General features: G+C 34.5%; 2 protein-coding genes across 2 annotated transcripts; one reads left to right on the top strand and one right to left on the bottom strand.

Moving 5' to 3' along the window:
- Nucleotides 1-3,474: 3,474 nt before the first annotated feature.
- LOC6053078 (tubulin-folding cofactor B) lies at nucleotides 3,475-9,827 on the bottom strand. Its single transcript, XM_038256610.1, has 2 exons — nucleotides 9,573-9,827; nucleotides 3,475-4,250 (listed from the first exon to the last, which is right to left on the bottom strand). The coding sequence occupies exons 1-2, from the start codon at nucleotides 9,693-9,695 to the stop codon at nucleotides 3,648-3,650; spliced, it is 726 nt and encodes a 241-aa protein (XP_038112538.1). The 5' UTR covers nucleotides 9,696-9,827; the 3' UTR covers nucleotides 3,475-3,647.
- A 99-nt stretch (nucleotides 9,828-9,926) lies between these two features.
- LOC6053077 (cell cycle control protein 50A) lies at nucleotides 9,927-19,422 on the top strand. Its single transcript, XM_001869196.2, has 6 exons — nucleotides 9,927-10,121; nucleotides 10,371-10,504; nucleotides 10,568-11,107; nucleotides 11,169-11,304; nucleotides 18,196-18,361; nucleotides 18,421-19,422. The coding sequence occupies exons 1-6, from the start codon at nucleotides 10,070-10,072 to the stop codon at nucleotides 18,464-18,466; spliced, it is 1,074 nt and encodes a 357-aa protein (XP_001869231.1). The 5' UTR covers nucleotides 9,927-10,069; the 3' UTR covers nucleotides 18,467-19,422.
- Nucleotides 19,423-19,698: the final 276 nt, after the last annotated feature.

The raw sequence follows: 19,698 nt of genomic DNA, 5'->3' as shown, positions 1-19,698 counted from the left end.
TTCTTTTATTAAATTATCTTTTATTTAAAATTTTCCGAATTTTTTGGCTGGTGTCATGAGATTTTTTTTTAATTTTTATATATTTTTTTTATTTTAGAAATTTAAAATATCTAAATATTTAAATTTCTTAGAATTTATCTAAAATTTTATATTTTTTTATGCTTTAAATTTTTTAAAGTGTATTTTCTAATTTGTTAAATGTTTACAATTTTTAAAAACTTTTAGAATTTCTGTGTTTTTTTATTGATTTTTTTAAGTCCCGCGGTTTTTTTTAATTCAATTATTAGTGTTATTATCTGATTTTTTTGAGTTTTAAAATTTTATTTTTTCAAAAATTGCTTTAAATGCTTTAAATTTGTAGATTTAATTGATTGAATTTTGATTCATTTCGAAGTTAATGATTTACTAAAATGTTTGAATTTAGTTTTTTTCCTAGCTTTAAAATTATTCAGAGCTTTTTTTAAATTTCTTGATAATCTTTGAATATTTCTTATTTTTTTTTAAATTTTACCCTCATATATTTTTGAATTTGAATTTATTTTATTTTTTATTTTTCAGCGATTTAAAAAAAATGTTTTGATTGTATATATATTTTTTAATCTCTTTTAAATTTGTTGTTGTTTTTCGCCCTGTTTTATTCATGACATGATTTTTTCGTGCATCATCTCATTTGACGGTGGAGCAACTCTCTATGAAATCGGCTGATTTGGACCATTTTTATTTTTTGTATTTGTTTATTTGACTTAAACTTTGTGGGGGCCTTCCATATGACCAAATAAGCTATTTTGCGTCATTGGTTCACTCATACAAGTCTCCATGCAATTTTGGCAGCTGTCCATACAAAAATGGTATGTAAATATTCAAACAGCTGTAAATTTTGAGTGAATTTTCTGATCAATTTGGTGTCTTCGGCAAAGTTGTAGGTATTGTTGAGGATTTTTGAGAAAAAAATAGGTACACGGAAAAAAATGCATTATTGCATTGCAAATTATCAACTTTTTTTTTTTAACTAAAATTCAATTTCCCAAAATACGTATTTTTTTTTGATTTTCGAGATTTTTTGATATGTTTTAGGGGACAAAAATCCGCAACTATTGAGCCATAGAGAAACCTGGTCAAAAAATCTGCCGCCGAGTTATGAATTTTTGAAAACAACAGTGATTTTTGGAAAAAAACGAAGTTCTAGCAAATACAAGTTTGACATTATTTTTTAATGCAAAATTGAATTTGCAATCGAAAAGTACTTTACAGATTTTTGATAAAGGGCTCCGTTTTCAAGATATAGCCACCGAAAGTTTGATTTTAGCGAAATATTTGCAGTTTCTAATTTTTTTTTTTTTGAAAAGTTCAGAAAATTTGCCATAAAATTGTCTAAGAGACATTGAAGTTTGGACCTCGGGTTGCTGCGATAGAGCCACTTTAAGAAAAAGAAACACGAAAATTGAAGTTTTCTTAATCTCACCAAAATAACTCACCATTTTCTAATGACCATATCTCAGCAAATAATGGTCCGATTTTCAATTTTAAGACATGAAAAATTCGTAAAATTTTTCGATCTTTTCGAAAAAAAAAATTTGAAATTTTTAAAATCAAGACTAGCATTTTAAATGGGCGTAATATTCAATGTTTGGCCCTTACGAATGTTTCATGTATTAACATTGATAATCGGACCATTAGTTGCTGAGATATCGTCATTAGAAAATGATGGGTTATTTTGGTGAGATTAAGAATACTTCAATTTTCGTGTTTCTTTTTCTTAAAGCGGCTATATCTCAGCAACCCGAAGTCCAATCTTCAATGTCTCTTAGACAATTTTATAGCAAATTTTCTCAACTTAAAAAAAAATTAGAAGTGGTCGCTTATGGTCACTATTTTTAAAAATTGAAAAACTGCAAATATTTCGCTAAAATCAAACTTTCGGTGGCTATATCTTGAAAAAGGAGCCCTTTATCAAAAAATCTGTAAAGTACTTTTCGATTGCTAATTCAATTTTGCATTAAAAAATAATGTCAAACTGGTTTTTGCATGAAACTTAGATATTTTTTCAAAAATTCTTAACTCGGCGGCAGATTTTTTGACCATGTTTCTCTATGGCTCAAAAGTTGCGAATTTTTGTCCCCTAAAACATATCAAAAAATCTCGAAAATCAAAAAATACGTTTTTTGGGAAATTGAGTTTTAGTGAAAAAAAGTTGATTAAAAAATCTGCATTTTTTTTCCGTGTACCTATTTTTTTCTCAATGGGGTCCTAAAATGAAGCTTAGATTGCTGATAGTATTGTTTACAGCGATAAAGCTTGTTTTTCTGAGTACAATGACCCTTTGTACGACCACAAAGAGTTTAAAACGGATTTTTAAATCAATTTTGAAAAATTAACCTCGCGGTCCTTCTTGACAGAAAAGTTCCTACTTGACAGCTCGTTCGAAGGGGACCATAGTTGATTCATCGAAATAATGTTGTCTTGTCATAAAAAAATGTTGCATTAAAATGAAAAAAAGTGTTCAGAAATGGATTTTAATTGTGCTTTTTACAGTTGTACATAAAAATTGACATAGGGCTTTAGTACCCAATTGTCCTCAACAATACCTACAACTTTGCCGAAGACACCAATCCATTTCCGGTTTTGGTAGAGAATTGTTCGGTGGAGCAAATTTGGTAGCAAAGTGAAATCCCGATGAACTAGAACAAGTTTGCTACAAGGGAGCGTTATTTTATTACGTAACGCATTTAGGGGGGGAGGGGGAGGAGGTGTCGGCGTCTGTTACAAAATGTTACGAAAATTGGGGGAGGGGGGGGGGAGGTGTGATTAAAAATTATGTTACTTAACGCGAAATTTTCATGTAACCACTCATAAAAACTAGCAAAAAGACCTTGTGTTACGTGTTACAGGGGGGGAGAGCTCATCTGTTACGATTTGTTACGAGGGGGAGTCAAAAATCCCAAATTGTGCGTTACGTAATAAAACAACGCTCCCCAAGTTTGTTTCAGTGGTGGGCACGTCGTCTGGTGCCAATTTTATTTGTTTCGTTCTCAACTTTGGAGACAACCTCGAACACAGGATTTCACTTGACTTCGCTTGAGACAATTCTTTTAGTGGATTGCAGACTGGATTTCGCCATGTGTACGTGATGATTGATCTACCTCAGGCTACCAATTCCATCTGAATGGGATCTTCAACGCGTTGACAGCCATCCATTGATGGCCGCTCCCATCTCCACCTCGCATCACGGACGACGAAAGGGATTTGGAAGACGAGAAGTGTTGGTGCTCCACTTTTTTAATGGGAAAAGGGAAAATCTCCACGGTAACCCCACGTGAGTTGCGCTTGGGGTGAACGGTTTTTGGAAAAATATAAAGTCTAGGATATGCTCTAAGCAAGCGATACGACCATTGGCATAATGTGTTTTATTCTCAATGTAAGCAATTATTAATAAACATAGGGTTTCGAAGAAATTTTCAACACTTGGAAATCAAATTGAGGGCGCAATGGGTGAATTTTATTCTCGACACAATGAAACAGGAAGAGAGCTTACAATTAGACGACTAAAATAAGGAGAAAGTGGTTAGCAGCGGCAACGCAGTGCAATGTTCCAAAGCTACCGAAGATCTTTTTAAGGAATGGTCCATCTTAAACCTTCAACTGCCCTCCTACAGCTCATCATCCAAATCGTCACCCTCCGGGGGAAAATCCCCAACCTCAACCGCGTTGACCTTCACAAAGCTCCCGTACTTCGGTCCACACTCAAAGTATCGCTTCCCGTTGCTACTGCCATCGTTCACCCCGAGCGGTTCGTCAAACTTGACCCCCAAAAACATGCCCGGCTTCCCTTCCAGCTCTCCCTTGTACATGATCGTACCGAGTCGCGTCGGTTGTCCCTTGGTCGTCACCTTACACCGCGCCCCAACCGTGGCCAGTTCCAGCTTGGCCGCTTCCTCCGCCTCCTGCTGCTTCCGTTCCTCCTCCAGCTTGGCCATCTCCTCCTCGTTGTACTTCCCGAGCTTGTTCCGGCGCAAATAGTTCCGCACGCTGTCCTGCTTCTTGTCGTACTCGTCCTGGCTGAGCTCGAACTTGGCCACGTTTTCCTGCACGAACGCAAAGTTGTCCGTCACGTGAACCCGCATGCCGTCCTCGATGGGGTAGCGGCCGAGCAGGTGGTCATCGTCGTCCAGGCGGGCCACCAGCCGATCTCCGCTGAACAGTTCCAGCTTCATGGTCGCCGCCGAGCCGCCCGTGATGGGTTCCAGTTTGGCCTGGCGGAGGGAAAGAGGGTGGAGTGATGGAAGTAGAGGAAATTCAATAAGTTTCAATTTTTAACTTTGAAATTCGGACCAATATCGTCAGTTTTAAAATTACAGGCAAGCTGTATCACCGATACTAATTGCCCAATTTTCAAAGTTCCTGAGAAAAAAATAAAGGTACGACATTTTCCAGGGGTTCTATTCTTTCAAGAAGTATTTTAAAAATGCAAAAAAAAAATCGGAAAGAAATCGAAAATCTATACCTAAAAAAAGTCGAAAGCGATCTTATCAAAACAAAACTAAATTGTGTATTTTTCAATTGCAAATTCGATTTTTCTTAGATTTAAAATTTTTAAATCCAAGATGGCGGCCAACACGGCATAACTTTAACGAAGACACCAAATCGATCAGAACCACTTCTCAAGATACAGAGTTTCATAAATTTGCATACCCATTTTTTATAGCCAGTCACCAAAATTTAATAGAAACTAGTATGGAAAAACAAACGATGCAAAAAAGAAACTCATGGACAATGTTTCATCCAAATAAAAAAAAAACACAAAAAAGTCGATTTGCAAAGTCGTAGAACGAGTAATTGCGATCAAAATTTGTAATAGCATTTTTTTTAAATTACTCATTCTAACAAAAAAATTAAATTTAAAAGTTTAAATTTAAAAAAAATACAAGGATTGAAGAGTTGATATCTGAAGTTTTTTTTTGAAAAGGTCCAATTCGCAATTCGCAATTCGCAATTTTCAGTGTAAGAACGGGCCTTGACCGATCTTATGCACTAGGTTCCCGACGAACACGCACTGCCCTTACACCTACATCCTGAGTCAGTACGAGCAGCACGCTAGAACACGCTTTGAGTGTTCGTGCCATGCACACCTTCTTTCCGGTTACGCATTTTAACTCGGCCGGGGTGGTACATTACGTAGGGTTTGATGTAAGTATAAGCGCCTAACCATTTATAGTGTGCCTATCAATTTTCATTAAAGCAAAAAACTGTTTAATTTTTAGTTTGAATTCAAAAACTAATTGTTATTTTACTGTGTATTGTTTTCTCCTGAAATCTTGCCTAATGTTGTGTTGTGTTAATCTGTTGCTATTTCTTCTGTCGCGGTGATTTGTTACAATGTTTTGAACCTAAGCATGTTATTTAAAAGTTTACCAAAAGTACAATAGTAGTATTTGTGTTAATCCTTCAATCATTCCATAAATTGAGTAAGGGCTCGAACCTCACTTGTTAGAAAACAATAGACAGTAAAGGAGAATATACTTTATAAAGAAGCAATAGTAAGAGAATCATAATTGCATGTTAAAAAAATAAAAAATAAGAATAAGCTTGATGTAGTAGATGTAGAAATAGGCTAAAGTTAATAAATAGAGATAACAAACAAGCTTAGATTATTGTTATGATGGGCAAGATAAAAAATCATTCAAATAAATAAATGAAGAAGTAAATCAACAAAGAATAAGCAAATGATAAATATAATTGGTATTACTAGTACATTAGGGGAAGGTTTATTTTAAAGAAAACACACAGTTTGATAAAGCAGCATTATTTGAAAAAAAAAAAAAAAAAAAAAAGAGTGACAAGCATTGAGAGATACGAGAGTAAATAAAATCAAAACCAAATGGTAAACAGAAGAATTAGTGAAGAAGTACGAATCAGTAGAGCAAAACAAAAACAGGAGATAGATGGTATCTGGAAATGGAAAGGAGAGAAACCCCGTTCTGCGACGTTCAGGTACATCCACAGCAGTTGACTCAACATACTACGAATCAAAACAATACCGTCTACAATCACAAATAACTTCCCTTTCCCACATTGTCGCGCCCCTTTCTTTTAGCCGTCTCGACTTTGACCCGCGGTGGTCAAAGGTTTACGATCCGTTTCCACAGGCCACCAGCTAGGTCATCATGAAAACCAAGCCAACGTGGAGGTAAGAAAATAGGACACTTGCAAGGAACCAGAGCTATACTGTCTTGATCAAGAAATGATCTAACAGGACTACGGACGTAGTCAGTGACGCTCCTTCCAGGATGTTCCTCGCCTGAGCGTCAACTGAAGAGGTATCGTCAGAATCATTCGCACTTGGCCTGCAAGTTTTTTTTGAAAAGGTCCAATAAACCAATATTCCAGTTTTAGCTTTTTGGGTGTTTTGAAACCGCCTTGTATTAAAAAACACCAAAAAGGCAAAAACTGAAAATTTGGTTTATTGGACCTTTAAAAAAAAACAAAAATTCAAGATATTTACTATAAAATGCAAAGTTAAAAACAATTTCAAAAAATTTCAAGAATCTAAAAAAAGTAAAAGTATTTAAAAATTAAACACATATAGAAAATTTAGATTTTAAAATATTTAAAACATTAAAAAACAAATATAAAAAAAAATTAAAAATTCCAAGTTCTGAACAATTTCGAAAACTCCCAAAAGAATTTAAAAAAAATAAATAGACAACTTGTGAGTGATATTGAATCATTTTAAACATTTAAAAAAAATCAGAAAACTTCAGAAAAAAATAATAACTTTAAATTTTAAAATTAGAAATTAAATTTACAAAAACTTACAAAAGAATTTTAAAAAGTTTAAAGAATTCAACAAAAATTAAGAACTTAAAAATTAAAAAAAAATAGAACATTTATTTCAAAAATTTAAAAATTAAGAAAAGAAATCTAAAAATTTTAAATTTTCTTACTTTTTGCTTATTTTTTCACAAGTTTCATGAATATTAAAAAATCAGAAAACTAAAAAAATAAAAAAATTGAAAATAAAAAAGGGTTAAAAAATAAGATTTGAAACATGAAATTTTTTAAAACTATGAACACTTGAAATTCTAAAATTGTACTTTTTTAAATTCTAAAATTTCAACATTCTACAATTTTAGAATTTTTAAATTGTAATTCTTTTGAGGCTTGGAAATTTCAAAACCTTAAAATTCAGATATTTTAGTAACATTTGAAATTTTTTGAAGTTTTAAGATTTTGATACATTCATTTTTTTAATGTTAGAAAATTTAAAATTTAAAAAATCATAAATTCCAACATTAAAAATTTCTGAAAATTGTGAAATTCTAACATTTTGAAATTCTAACATTCTAAAACTTTGTTTGTTTAAAATATTTAAGCTTTGAAATTTGAAAACTTAAACATTTTAAAATTCTAAAAACGTTACTTCATGATTTTGAAACATTCTAATTTGGAAACTTTCAAGTTCTAAAATTAAATTAAATACAGTCCAGACTCGATTTTCCAAAGGCCTTGGCAAAATTTAACTTCGGATTCTCAAAACTTAAGATAATCGAATCACGAAAAATTTTTTTTGTTGTTATCTTATTTTTGATTGTCTAACTCTAGTATGACCCCTAAACTCTAAAGTGATTTACAATTTTTAATTCCAAGATGGCGGCCAAAATGGCGGTGATGGAAAATTGAAAAAATGCATTTTTTTTATTTAATTGGCAATCAATTGGGTCTTAAAATGAAGCTTAAATTGCTGATATTATTGTTTTCAGCGATAAAGCTTATTTTCTGAGTACAGTGACCCTTTGTACGACCACAAAGAGTTTAAAATGGATTTTTAAATCAATTTTGAAAAATTATCCTCGTGGTCCTTCTTGACAGAAAAGCTCCTACTTGACAGGTCGTTCCAAGGGGACCATAGTTTATCCATCAAAAAATTCAATTTTAAATCCTCTGCGGTCTAACAAAGGATCATTGTACTCAGAAAAATAAGCTATATCGCTGTGTACAGTAATATCAAAAATTAAGGCTTAATTTTAGGACCCAATTAAATTAGTGTTTTATTGAAATTAACAGTTCTGCTGCAGGATGTTACTTTTGCAAGTCAGAGATTTGGAGAACCTTTCAACTGAGATTTATATTTTAAAGTTTAGATTTTGCTAGCTGAGTGCTCTTTTAGGGAAAATAAATTTGAGAAAAAAAACCCTAGATTTATGTTTGACTAAGTATTTTAAAATTCTAACATTTTGAAATGGTTCGACATGTTTAAAATTTGAGATTCAGAAATTCTTGAAAAAAATTAAATTTTTGTATTCGAATTTAAAATTTGAATTTGAGATTTCGAAACATTCAAATTTGTAATGTTACAAAAATTCCAAATTCTTGAATTTTGAAATTCTAACATTACAAAATTTTAATTTTTAGAAATTTCAAAATTTCAAATCATGAACATTTATTTTTTTAAATTTATTATTTTTTTTTAACTGACTGAATAACTGGAGACTTCAAAATTGTGGAATTTTAAAATAAAGTTTGATTTCCTTCTTAATTTTTTTTAATTTAAGCAATTTCCAAGCCAAAAAAATAGAATTTTAATTTGTTTTAAATTTTTTAAATTTAAGATTTGCATTTTTAATTTTTTAATTTTAGAATTTTCGAAAACTAGGTATGCGGCCCTATGAAATTGGCTGACAAAACTCCAAATAAAAATTTATAATCAAAATTTAATATGCACTGTCCAAATTTATTGCAATGAGTTCTTCTTTCCATTAAGTGTAGATTAAGGGGTTACATACATGTAAATCGACAAAAATGTCAGAGGTTTGTGTGAGTACACACTTAATTTTATTTAAAATCTGTTTTCAGGGTATTAAAATATACATTTTTATCTATTATCAAAACAAATTTGAAGACATTTGGTTGTATCATTGCCGAGATATAGCTATTTGAAGTTGGAAGTTTCAAAAAACGGGTGCCACGATATCTCAACACTGCCTTGACCAAATCGGCCCAAAATTTCGGTGAAGACTCGTTAAATCAGTCCTGTGTGCATGACGAACGCCGATTTTCAAAAAAAATATTTAAAGAAAGATAAAAATATTTTTCTGATTTTCATATAAAAGTCGTCAGTTTTTGATTTTTGTATTTTTTTAAAAAGTAAAATTTCAAAATCGGGCTTCGTCATGCACACGAGATATGTCTTTGGGAGTCTTTACCCCAAATTTCAGCCAATTTGGTTCATCCCTTCCGAGATATCGTGGCACCCGTAAATCAACTCGGTGTTTCGAGAAAAAAACACTCAGAAAGTTTGACAGTCCGCTTTGCGCACGGCAAAATGTTGAGCTAAAAATCGTCTCTAACTCAGTTTAATCATGGAATATCTTCATGAATGTTTCAGAAGTGATTGAAAATCATCTTTTTAATGGTTTCAATAAATTTTCTGAAATATGAAATTTTATGATTTTCTACATGTATGTAACCCCTTAATGAAGCCACCACCAAAATCCAACCAACGTGCATCAAATGAACCGTAAAATTTGGCCAAACTCCCCGCCGGAACCCTATAGATCCTATCGATTCTATCTCACCTTGAACTCGGAAATCTTGAGCGATTTGCTGTACCGGCGCTCGAACGAGACGGCATCGTTGTGCGAGTTGGACACGTTAATCTTCACCACGTCGTTCCCGCTGATGACTTGCACGTCGGCCATTTCGGGGCACGTTTTGGGCTTCTTTCCGGCCGATTTGCTAGCAGACGGGGAGTTTAGACGGATTCCGGTTTGCGGGGGTGTGTGTTCTTCACTTCTGCGACGGATGACTAACTTTTTGGAGTGTTGAAGAAACAACAAAAACAGGATCAAGGTGGTGAAACGAAAAGAGGTGAGCAAAATCGAAAAGGCTTTTTCGATCAGCTGTCAAAGGTTTTGGGATTTTCCTTTGCTGCGTGATTCCAATGAAAACATTTGTCATCACAAGAAAGAAGTTGGACGTGTTTCGAAGTTTTCCCGTGAAAAAAGTGAAAATTCCCTTCTGAATTCCGGATTTGCCATATTCCAGCTAGAGGTTTTGAACCAGAGGAGCCAGGATGCCGGAAACAGTGGACGGAGGGGACATTCCCAAGTCGAAGAGACCCTCAGGTGAGATTTTTCCTTTCCAATTTTGCTGGTGGTCCTAAAAGACGGAAGTTTATCGATTTTTTCACTTGGGGAAAATAATCGATTCCGTCGAGGCGATCCTCAGACGAGTTAATTTATAATTGATGGAGTTGAGCCAACCTCATTGTTCAATGCTCCCTTAAATTACAAATAACTCCAACATGAGTCATGGCCTTGAACTCGGTCGTGTGTACTTACGGTATTTTTATCTTTTTTATTGTTGTCTTCCAGACTCGGCCTTCAAGCAGCAGCGACTTCCGGCGTGGCAACCCGTTCTCACGGCTGGGACCGTTTTGCCCGCGTTCTTCGTAATTGGCATTGCGTTCATTCCCGTGGGAGTGGCTCTGCTGTACTTTTCCAATGCTGTAAGTATCAATTCACTTCCGGTTTTGCAATAATTTTTACATCCTCCCCTCCTGCCAACCCAGATCACGGAATTCGTCTACGACTACACCAAATGCCTCCAGGTCGGCTCGCAAAATCTAACCTGCGCCGAGGTCCTCAGCGCCAAGGAGGCCGAAGAGTGCACCTGCATCGTAAACTTCACCCTCGAGAAGGACTTTGTGGGCAAGGTTTACATGTACTACGGCCTTACGAACTACTACCAGAACCACCGCCGGTACGTCAAGAGCCGCGACGATGACCAGCTGCTGGGGCGCCTCTCGCGCACCCCCTCCAGCGATTGCGCCCCGTTTGCGTACGCCGACGAGAACCAGCTGCATCCGATCGCCCCCTGTGGAGCGATCGCCAACTCGCTGTTCAGTGACACGTTCGAGCTGACGTCGCACGAGCGCGGCACGGTGCCGCTGCTGAGGACGGAAATCGCCTGGCCTTCGGATCGGAAGATCAAGTTCCGCAACCCGGAGGGAGATTTGCGCGAAGCGCTGAAGGACTTTTCGAGGCCGCGCGACTGGCGGAAGGAACTGTGGGAGCTGGATTTGGACAATAAGGATAATAACGGATTTCAGGTATAGTTCAAAGTCTGTGAAAACGAAGTTGAACAAGCTTACAAACTTATAATTATTACAGAACGAAGACCTCATCGTTTGGATGCGCACGGCGGCGCTGCCCAGCTTCCGGAAGCTGCACCGTCGGATTGATCATGAGCACCAAAAGTTTGAGACCGGGTTGCCGAAGGGAAACTATACGCTGAAGATTAACTATTGTAAGTATTTGGGGGCCTCGAATATTGTCTGAAAATCGGTAAATCGTCAATCCAAATGGTAGCTTCACGAATTACGTTTAATGCAATGTTATGTGATTTTTTAGTTGTTTTGATGCTTATTTGTAAGAATAGTGTCTCATTTCAACATATGTACACTATATTTACCTGGTTAAATTAAAAAATAGCATTTTTTATGTCTCATCCAACAGATTAGGCTGTGCAATATTTTTGTAAAAAAATACTCCGCGTAGTCTAAGTCGATCGATGTTTCATAATTTTGTGACTGAAGACAATCGTTGTTGAACAAATTTGGTTACGATGTTCGCTTTATAAGCGAATAGTTCTGGGTTCCATACCAACGAGAAAGCTCTGGACTCATTGAATTTGGAATTAATGAAAAACTTCAAAAGCTCACGGCGGGGTTCGATCCCCTGTCCTTAGGATTGGCAAGCAAAATGCTTTCCACTTAACCGTGGAGCATTGGTAGCTTGAGGAAATGAACCTACATTACCTCGCTATAAATAGCCTGGGTGACTGATAGAATTCATCCAATAAGAGATGAGAAGAATTGAAAAGCATTCCCATTAGAAATGAGAACACACGAAGAATTCGAACAACAATGCCAAAGGTCGTTACCACTCACCTAGGGTGGCTCCTCAGACCATTCACCTTCCCAAAAACCGTCCAACTCCAAGCGAAACTTACTTGAGGATACCGTGGAGATTTTCCTTAATACTCTTAAAAAGTGGAGCATCAACACTTCCCGTCTTCCAATTCCCTTTCCTTGTCCCTGGTGCGCGGTGGAGATGGGAGCGGCCGGCAATGGACGGCTGCCATGGTGGTGAGAATCTGGTTCAGGTGGAATTGGTTCTATTCCCAATTATCGATTCCTAGGCAACTTGGGCTTAGACAATCATCACATCACATGGCGAAAATCCAGTCTGCAATCCGCTAAAAGCACCGTCTCCTAGCGAAGCGAAACGAAGCGAAGCGAAACGAAGCGAAGCGAAGACAATCGTTGTTGAACAAATTTTATGATAATGAAAATAGTCTTTAACTGGATTCACTTTTCACTTCACTTCACTTTTCTGTAAAAATATGTTGAAACAAGTGATATATACTTGGATAAACGAAATATTTTAAAATATAAATCGTTGAAATTATTCCACGATTATTCTACCAATTTCAATAATGTTTTAATAAATTTTCGACAACCTGAATCAAATGTTACGTAATCAATTCGTAACCCAAATGTCATTAGTTGGGTGGTTTATTAGTGCAAAAAAAAAAAATTAACGTTTCATAACTCATTTGATGAAGTTTTTGACGAAATTAACTGTTTTCAATTACATTCACACTTGTGAAACTGTTTCAAACGATAGATTTTTCAACAAAATATCCGTTCAGTATATTCAGGACCAAAGTATGGATAAATCATTAATTTTATGTTACCAAAAACTGAAAATGTTCACTAAACCTTAGTTTTAAGAATTATGAAATCCAAAAGGGCAATTTTACATGATTATTCAAAATGGGTCCGCGGACCACAAAAAATCACCACACCCCTGCCCTAGACCCACCTTCTTTTGTACAGTCATCCCACATATTCGGAACCCCCACAAATTCGGAACACTTTTATGACAATTTGTCAATTGCATGCCAAAAGTAGCTTTTCTGTCGACCTTACTATTTTTAGAACCTTCATTCGGACATTATCTTGCTATTTCACTAGTAAAAGTAGTACTTTTAAAACTAAAAACTTCATTCCAAGACTATTTTGTCCAGAGCAGCAAAACACTGCCTCCAAATGGCCTGTTTCATAATTGTGGGATGTTATTGTGCCTCCCACAATTGTGGAACACCTGAATTTAACTGATATTTTCACAAAAAAAGTTGTCAAACCATGGATAAAACATCACTTAGCTTGAGTTTTACTGGTTGCAGTGTGTGAAGTCATTATTTTGTTACAAATATGTACTGCTGGAGAGATCCAAAGTTTGTTTACATTCGTAAGAAAAAAGTGTTCCGAATTTGTGGATTTCAAGGGTCAAAGTAATTCTTCAAAAACTTCATATAAAAGTTAAAATTTGCAGATGTTCGATACAGCATTCGAAAGATCGCAAGAAAAGCTTTCAAATGAAGGTAAAAGCGAATAATTAAGTTTAATTATCGATTTGCTATGATTTTTTGAACATTGGCCGATCTGGAAACCGTTCCGAATATGTGGGATGACTGTACTTATCGACTAAGAATAACATTTTGAACAAATCTCTGTGCGTGTTCGTGGGATGTTAATTAAAATATGCACTTGATTTTCTCGGCTTTGGCTGAACGAATTTTATCGGATGGGGTCAATTCGTTCCAGTTTCGGTTCCTATAGGGGAAATATGCCCATTTTAAGCCTAATAAGCGGTCGTGTTTGAATGATGCTGGATAATCTGGATTGTTCTTTGAAATTCACTAAAAACCAAGTACACCAACGAGTAGAGCATATATGTGAATGTGAATATTTCTGTTTATTTTCACTTTTAATAATAGTTATGCTATTCTTTTTATAAGCATTAAAAAAAACAAAATGTATTCTAATCAGACGAGAATGCATTGGGCCACGCCTATTTTTCTATTTTCAGCTTAGTTCTTTTTTTTTACTTCCAGCGCACTTTTGGGTCTGCTTCGTGCTGCCAAAATTGATGAAATTTTAAGCGAACACTCACGAAAAGTAGCATTTATAGAGAAAATTTCCTGGCATCACTGGCTCACTCCAACAGGCGCGCTGGTGGTGGTCGCAAAATTTTGCAACTTCATTTTTTGATGAAAAATCAAATTTGCAAGCAAAAATCAAATTTTCATAAAGTGCACCGTTTTCAAGTTAAATCCATTTTCAGGTGACTTTTTTTTAAATAGTCGCAGTTTTGATTTTTTTTAAAATTAGTGCACATGTTTGCCCACTTTTGAAAATATTTTTTAACTGAGCTGAGAAAATTCTCTATTTTTTGCTTTTTTGAACTTTGTTGATACGACCCTTAGTTGCTGAGATATTGCCATGCAAAGGTTTAAAAACAGGAAAATTAATGTTTTCTAAGTCTTACCCGACTATTTTCAAAAAAGTCATTTAAAAATAGATTTAACTTGAAAACGGTGCACTTTATGAAAATTTCACTAAAGTACTTTTTGATTGCAAATTTGATTTTACATTCAAAAAAGAAGTTGAAAAATTCGTGCGACCGATATTTCGATTTTTCGAAAAAAATCAGTATTGATTCAAAAATTTCAAACTCAGTCAAAGATTTTTTGCACAACCTGGAAATTCCTGAAAAGTTGGCATTTGATGTCCTCTAAAACATATAAAAAAATTACAAAATGTTAAATAAAAATCACCAAAAATGTTCTTACCGTGTACAATTTTTTTTTCCAGTGTAGTCCATATCCATACCTACAACTTTGCTGAAGACACGAAATCGATCATAAAATTCCTTCAAAAGATACAGATTTTTGAATTTTCATACATAATTTTTGTATGGACAGCTGCCAAATTTGTACGGAAAATTATATGGGCAAACTAATGATGCAAAATGGCTTCTTTAGGCATACCGAAGGCACCAAAAAAGTTTCAGTCGGATTAAAAAATACAAAAATTAAAATTGAAGAAAAAAGAGCGATTTCGTAGAGAATTGCTCCCCTTTTTTTATTTGTTTTTCTAATCTGTCGTCCAAAAATTTAAAAATAAATATGAACAATTTAAAAGTGTCTTGTTTGATTAAAAATGGAAAACAAAGTGTTTTAAAATGTATTGAAAACAATTCATTGTCGATTGCGCAAGTTTTTCCGTTTCTTTGTTATATTTGTTTCCTCCTTAGTGCCAACTGCTAATAAAAAACGTTACTAAATCCACCTTTAGGTGGTTGGTGCCTTCCTCGCATGCATAAAGTGAATATAGTGTAGCAGCCTCAAAAAAGTGTATAAATAACACTTATTTTCATCAAAATATTTGAGATCCGGTATCAAAAAAGTTTATAAATAACACTAAAGTGCTCATAACTTTTGATAGGGTTGTTAGATCTTTAATGTGTTGGACGCGTTGGAAAGATCTTTCAAATACCTTTCTAAAAATGTATAGTATGATGGGTATTCTTACAAAAACCACCCTTATTACAACCTTCCGATGTTTAGCTGAAATCGTTTTGTTAGCATAACATTTGAAATACTTTTCTAAACTTCATAATATTAACTAGGGTCTTGTGGGACCCCAAGACGGATCGAATGAGACCAAAACGGTTGAAATCGGTTCAACCAATCCAGAGATAATCGTGTGCATATTTTTCGGTGCACGGACTCACAACCAGACACACGCACATACATTTGTTCAGAATTTGATTCTGAGTCAATAGGATACGTGAAGGTGGGTCTACGAGGTTGAATAAAGAAGTTCATTTTTCGAGTGATTTTATAGCCTTTCCTCATTGAGATGAGGAAGGCAAAAAACGATTTTGCTAACCTCCTTTGAAGATTGTCTTTATAAAATTTAAGACGAATTGGAGTTAAAGATTTGATTGATTCATATTTTTTATTTTTAAAAATCAAATAGATTTGAATACTTTTAAACATTTGACATGTATAAAATATTGAAAAAAGAAAAAACTTTAAACGTGATTGACCTATTTGAAAATGTACATGGGACACTATTTGAGAATTATGCTTTCCTGGTCATTGTCAGTATAATCAATAGAAATTTTGGTAGCCTTAAATAGGGCTAAAGATTTTTCGCGATTTCCCCTGACCGTAAAATTTAGTAAATATCGTAAAATGCCGCGAAATTTTAAATAGTAAATTTCGTTTAATACAAAAACTCAGTAAACGAAAAAGTAAAAATGTTTGCAATATTATTTTGTAATCATTGTAAAATTAATTAAAAAAAATATTTTGATTGTAAATGAAGTTTTTAATTAAATTGGTTTAAAACATAATACAGGTTTAAATTAAATTAACTTAGCATTTCTGGAATTATCAATAAACGTAAAAAAACTTTGCCTGAACTTTATTTCAATGCATAAAAGAATGCTTTTGTTGAAATTTATGAAAACAAACAACATTTTATAACATTTATTTTACTAATTCTACTTTAAGAATTTGCTTCGTTATAGAGATATTTTAGCAGCATCAATTACTAAAATCTCAGTAAAATTAACTTAGCTGAATCATAATTTAGCTGACGTAAATTCTGCATAACTTCCAAAAATTCGGCCAATTTTTTTTTGAAAATAAATAATTTGTGATAAGGGGTTTTATTTGTATTGAGCAATTCTCTACCAAACCCGGAAATGGATTTTATTTGTATTTTTTGATTTGGCTCAAACTTTGTGGGGGCCTTCTCTATGACCAAATAAGCTATTTTGTGTCATTGGTTCACCCATACAAGTCTCCATACAATTTTTGCAGCTGTCCATACAAAAATGGTATGTAAATATTCAGCTGTAACTTTTGAGTGAATTTTCTGATCAATTTGGTGTCTTGGGCAAAGTTTTAGGTATTGTTGATGACTTTTGAGAAAAAAATAGGTACATGGAAAAATAATTGTTAGATTTTTTAATCAACTTTTTTTCACTAAAACTCAATTTCCCAAAATACGTATTTTTTGATTTTCGAGATTTTTTGATATGTTTTAGGGGACAAAAATCCGCAACTTTTGAGCTATAGAGAAACATGGTCAAAAAATCTGCCGCCGAGTTATGAATTTTTGAAAAAAACAGTGATTTTTGGAAAAAATCTAAGTTTCATGCAAAAACAAGTTTTACATTATTTTTTAACGCAAAATTGAATTTGCAATCGAAAAGTACATTACAATTTTTTTTATATAGGGCTCCGTTTTCAAGATATAGCCACCGAAAGTTTGATTTTAGCGATTTTTTTGCAGTTTTTCAATTTTTAAAAATAGTGACCATGAGTGACCATTTCTAAAAATATTTTTTTTTAGAAAAGTTCAGAAAATTTGCTATAAAATTGTCTAAGAGGCATTGAAGATTGGACCTCGGGTTGCTGAGATATAGCCGCTTTAAGAAAAAGAAACACGAAAATTGAAGTTTTCTAAGTCTCACCAAAACAACAAATATGTTGAAATTTTTTAAATCAAGACTAGCATTTTAAATGGGCGTAATATTCAATTTTTGGCCCTTTTAAAATGTTATTCTTGATTTTAAAATTCTCAAAGTTTTTTTTTCGAAAAGATCAAAAAATTTCACGAATGTTTCATGTATTTACATTGAAAATCGAGCCCTTTATCAAAAAATCTGTAAAGTACTTTTCGATTGCAACTTCAATTTTGCGTTTAAAAATAATGTCAAACTTGTTTTTGCATGAAACTTCGATTTTTTCCAAAAATCACTCTGTGGCAGATTTTTTGGCCATGTTTCTCTATGTCTCAAAAGTTGCGGATTTTTGTCCCCTAAAACATATCAAAAAATCTCGAAAATCAAAAAATACGTATTTTGGGAAATTGAGTTTTAGTGAAAAAAAAGTTGATTAAAAAATCTGCAATTTTTTTTTCCGGGTACCTATTTTTTTCTCAAAAGTCCTCAACAATACCTACAACTTTGCCGAAAACACCGATCAGAAAATTCACTCAAAAGTTACAGCTGTTTGAATATTTACATACCATTTTTGTATGGACAGCTGCCAAAATTGTATGGAGACTTGTATGAGTGAACCAATGACACAAAATAGCTTATTTGGTCATAGGGAAGGCCCCCAGTTCCCGTGGTCAGAATGTGTATCAAACTTCATGGTTTTCGATGTCAAATTTGAAAGTATAACTGCATTTGTCCGAACCCAAAACGGCCCGGCTGTGCCCTTGGGGATGTTCCGATAACGAACCATTTTTCTTTCTTCTATTTTCAGCCTACTCCGTGTCCGAGTTCGACGGCACCAAGAAGATCATCCTGTCGACGACGTCGCTGCTGGGGGGCAAAAATCCCTTCCTCGGCTTTGCCTACATCATCGTCGGCAGCGTTTGCCTGCTGCTCGGGGTGGTCCTGCTGGTGATCCACATCAAGTGCAGCAAAAAGTGAGAAGCCTTTTGGGATTTTTTTAAAATAATTTATTAAATTGTCAATTTAATTTCAGCACCTCCGGCATCAACAGCGTAAGCCAGCGCACACCGTACACATAGGAGTTACTCTCGTTGAACAGCTAAATTGCCCGTTTTGCCCCCCCTGCGCGAGTTTGGTTCCCCGTTGTTATTGGATTCTTATTCATCAGAAAATGTGATTCTACAAGGAAGCTTTTTGTCTTTTTTTTATTGCGTTTTATGTTTAACGGTAAAGCAAAATGTGGTTATTTAATTAAAGCAACAGTATTTTCAACTCTTTTTTGGTGCTGTTCCAACTAATATATTTTCGCGTTGATTGATTAGTTAAGAAAAACTATTTTAAACGCATTGTTGACAGAGAAAGTAACGAAGCTGTTCACACCCCCACTTTTCCTAGAACTTGTGACGAGAAAAATCTAAACAAAAATTACACAAAAATAATATTTGATGTGGCAAAATCTGAACCGATAAATCGAGGTAGAGTTTAGTGAGTGGCACCCAGGTTCATCCGTAGATGTTCACTAACAAAAAAGAAAGAAAGATTTAATCACACACTGACCTAATATCACCTAGAGAAGAGACAAATCTATATCGTTGTTGAAGATTAATTTTAAGCAAGTCGGGGTTGACACCCCAAAACAATCTATTTGAGTAGTTTTATAACTATAAATAAAGAAAAAAAAAACATTTTCCCTTCAAATTGGACGGGAAAACGGTTCAAACATATTTTACCACACTTTATTGTAAATTGGCGAAACTTTTACAGTTAGGAAGAAAAAAATAATCAAAGTTTATCAGTCCAGTATCAAACTCTCTTAGAAAAAAAACCAACAGCACATAATAAAAAAGATATAAAGAAGAAAACACACTTTTCAAAGTGGCCTTGTGTAGTGCGCGCGAGCGATCGAACCGGTAAAAAGGTATTTTAGTGTGGTCTCTAAGCCAAAAAAAAAATGGAGGAAAACCAAGCAAAATGTATTGAGTAGAAGTGGAACACACTCGCAGAAAATTTAAATAAAGGAAACCAAAAACCTGAAGACCTTCTTTCCCGATTTCTTCCGCCTTTTTCGATCGACGATGATGACAGAAACAAAAAATCGAAGCCGCCAAGAATGACAAATTTGCCTAAATATGTAAATGTTTAGCAGCGTTGTTGGGAAAATTTGCGTATTTTGGCAATTATGGGCCCCGCACAAGAAAGTTGCGAATTCTGCGAGAAGATCTTCCTTTTCCAAAAAGTTGCCGGTGATAACGCAGAACAGGTTGGGGAGAGCAGGTGGGTGACGTGTGTGAGTGTTGTTCGGGTTAGTATG

This window comes from Culex quinquefasciatus, chromosome 1 (genome assembly GCF_015732765.1).
Source record: "Culex quinquefasciatus strain JHB chromosome 1, VPISU_Cqui_1.0_pri_paternal, whole genome shotgun sequence".
Lineage (NCBI taxonomy): Eukaryota > Metazoa > Arthropoda > Insecta > Diptera > Culicidae > Culex > Culex quinquefasciatus.
This window is presented reverse-complemented; position numbering and strand designations above follow the sequence as displayed.